This window comes from Salvelinus fontinalis, chromosome 13, assembly GCF_029448725.1.
Source record: "Salvelinus fontinalis isolate EN_2023a chromosome 13, ASM2944872v1, whole genome shotgun sequence".
Classification (NCBI taxonomy): domain Eukaryota; kingdom Metazoa; phylum Chordata; class Actinopteri; order Salmoniformes; family Salmonidae; genus Salvelinus; species Salvelinus fontinalis.
In genome coordinates, this window is record NC_074677.1 from 22,789,821 (window position 1) to 22,802,093 (window position 12,273).

A 12,273-nucleotide genomic window follows, 5' to 3' on the forward strand; every position below is an offset into this window, starting at 1 on the left:
GGTTTGTTTGTCTGCTGCTGTTGCTAGCTAGCTCTAATTTAGTTCAAAAACCAGAAAAAAGAGTGACAAATCTTTACACAAAAAACAGAAGATATGTTTAAAGTTAGTCTGTGCTCCTTTGTGGTTTACTCACTCAGTTTGGTCGTTTGATGTAGTTGTATTAACTCCCCTTGTGTCAATGGTTGCGTCAATTCAAATCTGGTATCAGGATAAAATGTGATTCAGAGTCACCGAATATACTTTAAGTATTTTTATTAAACTAAAGCGATAAATGGTAAATGCAATTTTCGTATATACGGGTTCACTGTATCACCACGCAGGGTAAAGCAGGGAACTGCTAAAATGTGTACAAAGAACAGTTATTATACTGTGATAGAAGTAGTTCCAACCCGTCTGTTGGCCTATCACAGAGGCTCAGTGTGGTTTTAGTCTAACTGGCCTATCATTGGCGTTGGCGCCCAGACTGGTCCCAGCCTCACAGCGCTTCAGATGTCCGGCGCTGTTGCTGTTGCTGTGTAGATTACGCTCCCACACCCTAGAGACTGAGGTCAGCCAGTTCTGTAACACTGTTTGAGCTATTTGCACCTGCATAGAAAGCATACTGTTCCCGCTCAAGGTTAACCACAGCTTGTCAGCACACTATCTGGGGCAAAATGTTACTTCCAGCACACACACAGGCACTCAAGCCAACAGTTGCTAATATTCAATCACATGTGATATAGTATTGGGTTATAGCGCAATAAACACAGATCCTCACACTTGCTAGGTTTGTTCTAGCTCGTTTCTTCTGGCTACCTTGTTAGTCTGCTGGCTAGGTCTTTGTGTAGCTAGCTAGCTAGACTCAAAACTTATTAACTTGCGGCGCAAAGTTTTTCTCCTATTCTGAATGAATAGAGTTGTTGTTCATCACTTCTTGTCTGGAATTCTTTTTCGATTAGAGTGTTTCATTCTAAAAACAAAAAAATATGAAATTTATCAGGAGCTCATGTTGAGCCTCTCGCTCTCTCTGCCTCTCTCTCTTTGCCTGCCTCGCTCTCTCTCTCGCTCTCTTTGCCTGCCTCTCGCTCTCTCTCTTTTGCCTGCCTCTCTCGCTCTCTCTCTTTTGCCTGCCTCTCTCGCTCTCTCTCTTTTGCCTGCCTCTCTCGCTCTCTCTCTTTTGCCTGCCTCTCTCGCTCTCTCTGCCTGCCTCTCTCGCTCTCTCTGCCTCCCCCAACAGGACTGGTAGCCTACTCTCATCAGAGAGGTCTTTGAAACATTGAATAAGGGTTTCAAATTTAGGGAAATGACACTCTCTAATTGTTTTATATTTTTGACATTTTGTCAGGAAATGCAGCTCCGTCTCAGGTTGTGCAGTGGTTGCACAGCCTTTCCTCTACAGGGAACCAGGTTTTCCTGTGTCTACCCTTCTCGATGGCAATGCTGTGCTCACTGAGCCTGTACTTTGTCAAGGTTTTTCTAAGGTTTTGATCAGTAACCATGGTCAAATATTTAGCCACAGTGTACTGTTGATTTAGGGCCAGATAGCACTGCATTTTGCTTTGTGTTTGTGCTTGTGTTTCCCAGTAAGCAATATAGTTTTGTTTTGACTGTGTAATTTGGTTTATCCTGATTGATTGGATGTTCTGGTCCTGAGGCTTCAGTGTGTTAGTAGAACAGGTTTGTGAACTCAGCCCCAGGACCAGCTGGATGAGGGGACTCTTTTTTTTGCTCAGCTCTTGGCATTACAGGGCTTGGTAGTGATATGAGAGGGGGTCAGTGTATTTTAGATGTTTCCAAAACTTAATTGCTCTTTGAGTTTTTATTATTAGTGGATATTGGCGTAATTGTGCCCTGCATGCATTGTTTGTAGTTTTCCTCTGGACACGTAGGATAATCTTACAGAACTCTGCATGCAGGGTTTCAATGGGGTGTTTGTCCCATTTGAGGAAATCTTGTTTTGCAAGTGGACCCCACACCTCGCTGCCATAAAGTGTAGTTGGTTCAATGACATATTCAATTAGTTTTAGCCAAATTTTAATAGGTATTTCAATTTGAATTAGCTTTTTAATGGCGTAGAATGCCCTGCGTGCTTTCTCTCTGTTTATTCACTGCCTCATTAAGGTGTCCAGTTGAGCTTATTTTTAAACCTAAGTAATTGTAGTGTGTGCAGTACTCTTTATATTTTGTACCAATTGAGAACTTTGGTCTAATTCCCTGAGATCTGGATCTTCTCTGGAAAATCATTATTTTAGTATTTTTGGGATTTACTGCCAGGGCTCTGCTGTAGGCCATGTGCTGTGGGTGACAGCTGGCATAGGTCTGCGAAGAGTAGGCATTTAGCCTCTGAATTGTGGAGACACCAGGGGCTGAGGATTTTTCTAGAAAAGTGGCCAATTCGTTGATGTAAATATTGAAGAGTGCAGTGCTCCGTTTACAACCCTGATGAAGGCCCCGCCCCTGGTTAAAGAATTCTGTTATTTTCTTGACAATTTTAAAGCTGCATGTATTGCCAGTATACATTGATTTAATTATGTCATATGTTTTACCCCCTACACCACTTTCAATAACTTTGTAGAACAGTCCTGTATGCCAAATAGAATCAAATGCTTTTTGGAAGTCGATAAAGCAAGCGTATATTTTGGTGGACATGTTTATCTATCAGGATGTGTAGGGTTGTAAATATGATCAGTTGTGCGATGTTTTGGTATAAATCCAATGTGGCTTTTACTCAAGACATAGTGCTTATTAAGGAAGTTTAGAACTCTTACATTTAAAATACTACAGAAACCTTCCCCAGGTTACTGTTCACACAAATGCCTCTGTAATTGTTAGGGTCAATTTGTCTCCGTTTTTAAAGATTGGGGTTATGAGTCCTTGATTCCAGATGTCACTGAAATAACCTACACTCAGGATCAAATTAAACAGTTTTAATATAGCCAATTTGAAATTTTGCACTAGTGATTTTGAGCATCTCATTTAGGATGCCATACGGTCTGCCTTGCTTTTTAAATTTGAGAGCCTGAAGTTTCTTATAGAGCTCCTAGTCAGTAATTGCGGAGTCCAATGGATTTTGATTGTCCTTTATAGCTTTTTCTAATCCATTCAACTTCTCATGAATTTGGCGTTGTTCTGCGTTTGTTTCAATTTGAACGGTGTTGTAGAGTGTTTTAAAATGGGTTGTCCATATGTCACCATTTTGTATCGCAAATTCTTGCTCTATCTCTCTCTCTGTGCCTCTCTCTCTGTGCCTCTCTCTCTCTGTGCCTCTCTCTCTCTGTGCCTCTCTCTCTCTGTGCCTCTCTCTCTCTGTGCCTCTCTCTCTCTGTGCCTCTCTCTCTCTGTGCCTCTCTCTCTCTGTGCCTCTCTCTCTCTGTGCCTCTCTCTCTCTGTGCCTCTCTCTCTCTGTGCCTCTCTCTCTCTGTGCCTCTCTCTCTCTGTGCCTCTCTCTCTCTGTGCCTCTCTCTCTCTGTGCCTCTCTCTCTCTGTGTCTCTCTCTCGCTCTCTCGCTCTCTCGCTCTCTCGCTCTCTCGCTCTCTCGCTCTCTCGCTCTCTCTCTGCCTGCCTCTCTCGCTCTCTCTGCCTGTTTCACTGATGACCTGTGTGTCTCCTGACAGCATCAGCAGACTCTGCTGAACCAGCTGAGGGAGGTCACAGGCACCACAGACGTACAGCTACTTCAGCAGGCCCTGCAGGTAACAAACACAGTGCGGTGCGGATGCAGTGATGTTAGTGACTCGCACATCTCCCCTGTCTAATTCACCTCTTTTAAAATCTCTCAATTTGCAATGTCTGATCGTGTTGATATTTAGTCCGACACAAGGTTGTTTAAGATAATCAGTATCAGCTAGGGGAAAGATTGACTTTCAGGGATGCATTTCTAAATGGTTTGACACGGTTTAAAATGTTACTGTTTAGTGTTTATGTTCTATAATCTCCAGTGGGAGTTCTGCACATTTTATTTATATTCAACCAATTCATCAGCCCATAAGCTTTATTGATCTCCCAGAAGAGGTATGTTGACAGTCAACCCATCTCTGACTGTCTAGCTGTGACCCTGCTGTCCCTGCAGGTCAGTCATGGAGACCTGGCGGAGGCGGTGGCCTTTCTGACGGAGAAGAATGCCAAGGTGCCCCAGCAGGATGAGGCCACCTACTACCAGACCACCCAGGTGGGCAACGACAGATACATCAGCGTGGGCAGCCAGGCAGACACCAGTGAGTACCTACCTCACCCAGCGCTGCCCGGGGCAGTCCCTAGCCAGGGAGATACTAGTGAGTACCGCTACCTACCTCATCTCATGTGTATGCATAAGAAAACATGTCCACTGATTCCATTTCTATCATATTTTTCCAGTTGTTCCCATTCATTTTGTTATTGAAGTTAACGTAGTATTAAGGTCTGAGTGGGATGTCTGTTAGCAGGATGCCTCCTGGCTCTCATGCAATACAAGGGGTTATTTTGTTGAAATTACATGGTGTCATTTCAGGGGAATTTTCTGAGATGGGCATGATAATTCGTGCAGAGGCATATCCTTCTCTGTTCAGGACCACCAGAGAAGGTCATATATCCTGACACGCCCCTTTGACTTTAATGCGGGAGTGGCCTGATTTAATGAACTTACACGCTTCCTCGGATACATGTCAAATAAGGAAAACAACCTAGTTAACCCAGTCTAAGGGGTATAGAGTAGTCTGGGAGGAGGGGAAAACCATGGTGCTCCATTTACTACTCTGATGACTAACCTTCATCTTTTTATAGGCTTTTCTAACATTAAAGGCTACTGTACACTTAGGCTCTCCTCTTCCCTTTGTGTCTTTTTAAGCGGTGATGAAAAGGATATTGTCGGTTTGCCCTTTCCCCTGACACTTATGCAAGAGGGATTATTAAGTCAGTAAGGCCTGAATCTTAACTTGTAATGTGTGCACTTAACTCAATTTCAGCATAGAATTAGGACTTGTATGTATGTACATTAACGTTCAAAAGTTTGGGGTCACTTAGAAATGTCAAACATTTTTGACCATTAAAATAACATCACATTGATCAGAAATACAGTGTAGACATTGTTAATGTTGTAAATTACTTGTAGCTGGAAATGGCAGATTCTTTTTAATGGAATATCTACAGAGGCCCATTATCAGCAACCATCACTCCTGTGTTACAATGGCACGTTGTTAGCTGATTCAAGTTTATAATTTTAAAAGCCTAATTGATCATAAGAAAACCCTTTTGCAATTATGTTAGCACAGCTGAAAACTGTTCTTCTGATTTAAAGAAGAAATAAAACTGGCCTTCTTTCGACTAGTTGAGTATCTGGAGCATCAGCATTTGTGGGTTTGATTACAGGCTCAAAATGGCCAGAAACAAAGACTTTCTTCTGAAACTCATCAGTCTATTCTTGTTCTGAGACATGAAGGCTATTCCATGTGAGAAATTGCCAAGTGACTGAAGATCTCGTACAACGCTGTGTACTACTCCCTTCACAGACCAGCACAAACTGTCTCTAACTAGAATAGAAAGAGTGGGAGGCCCGGGTGCACAACTGAGCAAGAGGACAAGTACATTAGAGTGTCTAGTTTGAGAAAGACACCTCACTGACAGCTTAATTAAATAGTATCCGCAAAACACCAGTCTCAACGTCAACAGTGAAGAGGTGACTCCGGGATGCTGGCCTTGGCAGAGTTCCTCTGCATGTCTGCATTCTTTTGCCCATCTAATCTTTTCTTTTTATTGGCCAGTCTCAGATATTGCTTTTTCTTTGCAACTCTGCCTAGAAGGCCAGCATCCCGGAGTCGCCTTTCACTGTTGACGTTGAGACTGGTGTTTTGCGGGTACTATTTAATGAAGCTGCCAGTGCACCGGGGCCTCCCACCGTAACCAGCTACAATAGTCATTTACAACATTAATAACGTCTACACTGTATTTCTGATCAATTTGATGTTATTTTAATGGACAACAAATGTGCTTTTCTTTCAAAAACAACAACATTTCTAAGTGACCCCAAACTTTTGAACGGGTATGTATGTATGAATGAATTAAAGGACTACGTGTGTGTTGTTTCAGACGTGATTGACCTGACTGGCGATGACAAGGATGACCTCCAGAGGGCCATCGCTCTCAGCCTGGAGGAGTCCAGCCGGGCCTTCAGGGAGACGGGCATCACTGATGAGGAGCAGGCCATCAGCAGGTAGACTGGGCTCAACGCCACAATGTTATTGGCTGGGCTGAGGGGAGAGGAGGAGCATACTGGGAGCTGGAAGGTTTGAGTGGTGACATGTCAACATAATGCACTTTCGAATCAGGTTGAACAAGGCACTGTGCAGACTTGCTAATCTTTGTTTTGTTGAGTTGCTAAATGTCAACATTATGGTTTTTGGGGGGTTTGCACATAATAAATGTCCTTTGATTAAAGTGTGTGTATTTTTAAACGTGTTATGTTGTGCTCTTTGCAGAGTTCTGGAGGCCAGCATTGCAGAGAACAAGGCAAGCCTAAAGCGGACACACACGGAAGTGTGGAGTGACTCGCCCAATCCCCACGACAGGAAGAGGATGGAGAACTGCCCTGTGGGTCTAAAGAACGTGGGCAACACCTGCTGGTTCAGCGCCGTCATCCAGGTGGAGACTAAACACAAACACACCCCTCATACAACGCAAAGCATCCTATGTCAATGTAATTGATTAGATATATAGGCCCTGTATTTATAATGCCAGTGTGCTACAGCTCTTGGAGACTCCAGCCATGCCTGTCATAAGGTAGGGATTACGTTGTTGTTACTCTAAAGACTCCCTGGTAGAGGGTTAAGTGAGCTGGATGAGCACTGGATACATTGTCACATGGTCCCTGCCCCTGTGTGTATTGGGCCTCCTTAAGGAGACAGCACAGTCCCACGTTTCTGCTCCTTCCGATCCCAGAATTAGAGATTTACTAAAAGCAGATGATGAAATCAAGTGACATCTCCACTAATCTTTCTTCTTTTGTAATTATTTAATACTTTTATCAAAAGGAATGGAAGTTTGGTTTGTAACTTCGAACTTTGTCACATCACTCTGCTAACATTCTTTTGTAATTCGTCATATCAATACAGCTAGCAGTAACAGGGTGATAACAGCCATAGTAAAACCGATGTTGACTACCTCACTATATAGTAACTTCCATGATCTCTTTTGAAATTGCAAAAATGTTCAATGCTGGTTGAAAGCTAAATGAATGTCACTCGGTAAAACGGACTCGTTTCTCTTTCTGTCTCCTTGTTTTCAGTCTCTGTTCAACCTGCTGGAGTTCCAGAGGCTGGTGCTACACTACTCTCCTCCTGCCAGAGTCCAGGACCTGCCTCGCAACCAGAAGGTGAACCACCACCACGCATCCAAACAATCCATATCAACACTCAGCTAGGAGGCTTAGGCCCAAATCCCCCTGACCAATACGTTCCAGAGATAGTGGCACTGGAACACAGGTTAAACCTTTTTATAGGCGACAGCCAGGGAAAGTTCCGATTAGCTCTCTCCCCTGAGTATTTGACTTGTGTCCTTTGAGACCCATGGCTCCTCAGCTGGACAGCTGTCCTTTCTGTTAGCCTCTGAGCTGGGCCCTGAGGTCCTGGCCCTCTGATGAGAGACTCGACATTCTGGGTTGTAAATCAGTGCCCTCACCAAGCAACAGCTCTTTGGTTGCAGTGTGATCTGCTCTTGCCTCGGGTTCCATTAGTTCACACCGCCCCTGACTGCCCAGTTGATTCACTACCTCTACACCTAGCCACAAGGAGGGTGGATGAAGAGGATGTGATGAAGCACACTGTAGCCCTAGTGGTTCCCTCTCTGACACACCCGACAGTGACCATGACCCGTGACTCACACCAGCTCAGCTTAGCCTCTCCTCCCTGTCTTTCTGCAGCAGCTGCAGTCTCTTCCTCGTCCGTTGCTGCAACTGAAATCTTGCTGTCTGCACAGCACATTTCTCCCAACCGCTTCCCATGGAGCCCTCCTAAGGGTCAATGGTTAGCGCACATCCGCTAATCTGGGCTATGCCTCTGCTGCTGTTGCCATATAGCGCCAGTCATTTTGGGGTTTTAGTCTCTAGTCCCACTGTGTAATATCCAGTATCAACGGAGGAGGGACTCTTCTAGGGCTTAGGCTCTAATCTGTCGTCAATAGCCGTGACCCTTACGCTCGAAGTGAGAGCACTAATCCAAGAGTTTATTTTAATTGCTTTGTTTGTCAACGAGGCTCGTCTTCAAAGCAAGGCTTTTCCTTTGCCAGTGTCACATAAGTGTCCCTTTTTTTGTCACACATATGGGCTTGAGCAATGAGTCCTCTGTGCTCTCAACCTGCACCATAGTGTAATTAGAACTTGTTCATTCAGTGGTAGTAGTTGTGGTGCAGCCAGTCAGTGTCCTGCTGTATGTAGAGCAGTGGAGAACTTCCTCTGGTTGTCACATCTCGCTCCAGCTCACAGATTTACTGGGTCAGCTCAGCATCACTAGGCTCCAATAGAAAAGCACATTCCCTTGCATAAACTGGGGAAATACTCATCTCTCATATTTTGATGGGCACACCATCACCACCATAAAGCCCTGAATTTGAATTCGGTCTCCATGGTCTGAAAGATGGTTGACATTAAAACCCTGAAATTTGACTGCGATTTGGAAACCCGTATTCCCTTCCTCTACAAGGCAGGTTATCATGTTAACTAACGTCCCTGTGTGTGTTTGTGTCTGGGTGTGGTTCCCGGTTGTCGTTCCGTAGGAGCACAGAAACCTACCCTTCATGCAGGAGCTTAGGAACTTGTTCTCCCTCATGGTGGGTTCTAAGAGGAAGTACGTGGACCCATCGTGTGCCGTGGAGATCCTCAAGGACGCCTTCAAGTCCAGCGAGTCTCAGCAGGTAAACATCCTAGCTATCACTCTGTAAAATCTGCTATGATAAACCAATCAACCTTTCCTTCAAATGTATTTGTAAAGCCCTTTTTACATCAACAGATGTTACAAAGGGCTTTACTGTAGTCTGGCCTAGACCCCAAAAAATGCAACCAACAGTAAAGTGGAAATAGAAATTCTAAATGAATTCTAAAGTTTGGGAAACCCTGCACTACAATACCATGGTGCTTGCCTATGGAGCAGCAAGGGGAACTGTCCCTCCCTACCTTCAGGCTATGCTCAAACCCTACATCCTAACCAGAGCACTCCGTTCTGCCACCTCTGGTCTCTTGGCTGTCCCACTCATACAGGAAGTCAGTCAAAGCTGTTCTCTTTCCTGGCATCCCGATGTTGGAACCAGCTTCCCCCTGATTCTAGGACAGCAGAGTTACTGCCCTTCTACTGAATATATGATACCCTACCTCTGAAGAGTTTCTTATCCCCCAAAACTTAGCAGTGACTTTTCCTACTAGCACTGACTTTGCTCATCATTTCTTTGAGGAGAAATTGGACTACATCTGTGTATGTGGTTGATCCACCTAGATATCTGAAGATGAATGCATCTAAGTTGTTCTGAATAAGAGCATCTGCTAAATGTGAAGTGTAATTAGGGGTCCTTCAGTGTTTTATTTACCTACATCTGATGGATTTTAGTCCCTTCATCAGGTGTTTTGGTGCTTCTCATGACACCTTCTGAAGGGTTGATCAGTCCCAACCTGAGCCAGGTGGCTGGTCCACTGCTCCTCCCTCTTGTGCAACAGCCATGCCCCCCCCCCCCCCCCCCTTCCGCCTCTTGCGCTATTGCGCTGAACTCTGCTACAAATATACAATGCCTTGCAAAAGTATACATCCCCCTTGGTGTTTTTCCTATTTTGTTGCATTACAACCTGTAATTTAAATAGATTTTTATTTGGATTTCATGTAATAGACATGAACAAAATAGTCAATTGGTGAAGTGAAATTTAAAAAAAAAATGCATATGTATTCACCCCCTTTGCTATGAAGCCCCTAAATAAGATCTGGTGCAACCAATTACCTTCCGTAAGTCACATAATTAATTAGATGGCACATAGGTGGACTTTACTTTTTTTTTTAACATGATATGTCACATGATCCTAGTGTGTGTGTGTATATATATATATGTTCTGAAAGGCCCCAGAGTCTGTTCTGAAAGGCCCCAACACCACTAAGCAAGGGGCACCACCAAGCAAGTGGCACCATGAAGACCAAGGAACTCTCCAAACAGGACAGGGACAAAGTTGTGAAGTACAGATCAATGTTTGGTTATAAAAAATCTGAAACTTTGAACATCCCACGGAGTACCATTTAAATCCATTATTTAAAAAATGGAAAGAATATGGCACCACCACAAATCTGCCAAGAGAGGGCCGCCCACCAAAACTCACGGACCAGGCAAGGAGGGCATTAATCAGAGAGGCAACAAAGAGACCAAAGATAACCCTGAAGGAGCTGCAAAGCTCCACAGTGGAGATTGGAGTATCTGTCCACAGCACCACTTTAAGCTGTACGCTCCACAGAGCTGGGCTTTACGGAAGAGTGGCCAGAAAAAAGCCATTGCTTAAAGAAAAAAATAAGCAAACACGTTTGGTGTTCGCCAGAAGGCATGTGGGAGACTCCCCAAACATATGGAAGAAGGTACTCTGGTCAAAGCCCAGTCCTCAATCCAATTGAGAATCTGTGCTATGACTTAAAGATTTCTGTACACCAGCCGAACCCTTCCAACTTGAAGGAGCTGGAGCAGTTTTGCCTTGAAGAATGTGAAAAAATCCCAGTGGCTAGATGTGCCAAGCTTATAGAGACATACCCTAAGAGACTTGCAGCTGTAATTGCTGCAAAAGGTGGCTCTACAAAGTATTGACTTTTGGGGGGTGAATAGTTATGCACACGCAAGTTCTTGTTTGTTTCACCTCAAATATTTAGCATCTTCAAAGTGGTAGGCATGTTGTGTAAATCAAATGATACAAACCCCCCAAAAATCTATTTTTGTTCCAGGTTGTAAGGCAACAAAATAGGAAAAATGCCAAGGGGGGTGAATAGTTTTGCAAGCCACTGTAGATGTCGGATGTGGATCAGCTACTGTAATGTTAATATGACGAATAGTAGATAAACAAACATGAGCTGGCGCACACCCAGAATAATAGTTTGTGTGGAGGTGCTGACTAACGGCGAATAAACTATTAACTATCAAAATAAAGAATGTCGCACACACCATGTACAATCTCCAAGAAATGTAATGGGTATTTACCAACGTTTCGGCATCACTGTGCCTTCCTCGGGGTAATGTCATGAATACTTGAACCAGGTTATGTAGACAAACAGTGCAATTAGTGTAACCAATGACAGTAGTGAGGGGTGTGTCATAATGAGTAAGTTAATTAAAATTAATTAGTGAAACTTAAGAAAATTGTATATGGCATATTAAATATATTACTCTATTGTTATCATATAGAAACATAATGGAATATTGTGCATCATATTAGCATCAACATACATTATTATTTCAAATAATTTCGTATTTCATTTTTGTTACATGTAATCTTTTGGTTCAAGCTTAATATATAATGAACATTATCAACAGGGGGAACATATTAGGTGTACGCTAATAAGCTGTAAAACATTCGGTGTCCGCCCCCCGAAAACCCGATAATGCTGAGCTTATATTTCTGTTAAGGTCCTGCGAGTTTGGCCGTCTGACCACTGTACTCATCAGTCATGTCCGTAGTCCACTCTACTCTGGTCGCTTTGTGTGTCTGAGGTTAGAGAAGCGTTGACCCCAATTAGAGGGCACAACTGACGTCTGTAAGGCACCCTCTGGTCCTGATGGTTGCTTTTGAAGCATAACAATTACATTTGACTTGACTCTGGTGTTATCAAATCTACCTCAACAATGACCAAGTCCTTCAGTATAAGCCCACTTAACCAAGGTTTAAAACATAGAAAGGAGGTTATGTTCTGTACATCTGAGATCTAGGCTTTCTGTTCTACAGTGAAGGCAATGTTCTAATTGCTCTGTCTCTGTGTGTTGCCTGTAAGTATTGTTGTAATTGGTCTGTTTCGCTGTGTGTTGCCTGAACAGCAGGATGTGAGTGAGTTCACACACAAGCTGCTGGACTGGCTGGAGGATGCCTTCCAGATGAAGGCAGAGGAGGACCGGTACGACAACACACCTTGCTAACGTCAACACACACACACACACATACTGTGTAATTCATCCCCTTAGGAGACTGGACACATCATGCCTTCTGTGTTTTCATACAGAATATGCATCGTAGTGAATTTAGTAAGCATTTTATGAAAGTCCATGTAAAAAAGAGGCTAGGAGCATTATTCACATGGCTTAGAGGACAAAGCGTACTCTTCCACC

The 12,273-nt window shown here is 43.6% G+C and overlaps 1 protein-coding gene across 4 annotated transcripts in view; it reads left to right on the forward strand.

The window, feature by feature from the left end:
* The window catches only part of LOC129868258 (ubiquitin carboxyl-terminal hydrolase 25-like), a 69,223-nt gene that overhangs the window by 16,760 nt on the left and 40,190 nt on the right, over window positions 1–12,273 (forward strand). For 3 of the 4 annotated variants that reach the window (XM_055942070.1, XM_055942072.1, XM_055942073.1), the window contains exons 2-8: window positions 3,594–3,671; window positions 4,049–4,250; window positions 6,040–6,163; window positions 6,429–6,591; window positions 7,235–7,321; window positions 8,719–8,856; window positions 11,986–12,062. In XM_055942070.1, the coding sequence (XP_055798045.1) occupies window positions 3,594–3,671; window positions 4,049–4,250; window positions 6,040–6,163; window positions 6,429–6,591; window positions 7,235–7,321; window positions 8,719–8,856; window positions 11,986–12,062 (869 nt within the window). The remainder of the gene's footprint in view (window positions 1–3,593; window positions 3,672–4,048; window positions 4,251–6,039; window positions 6,164–6,428; window positions 6,592–7,234; window positions 7,322–8,718; window positions 8,857–11,985; window positions 12,063–12,273) is intronic. The other variant, XM_055942071.1, reaches the window with a different exon arrangement.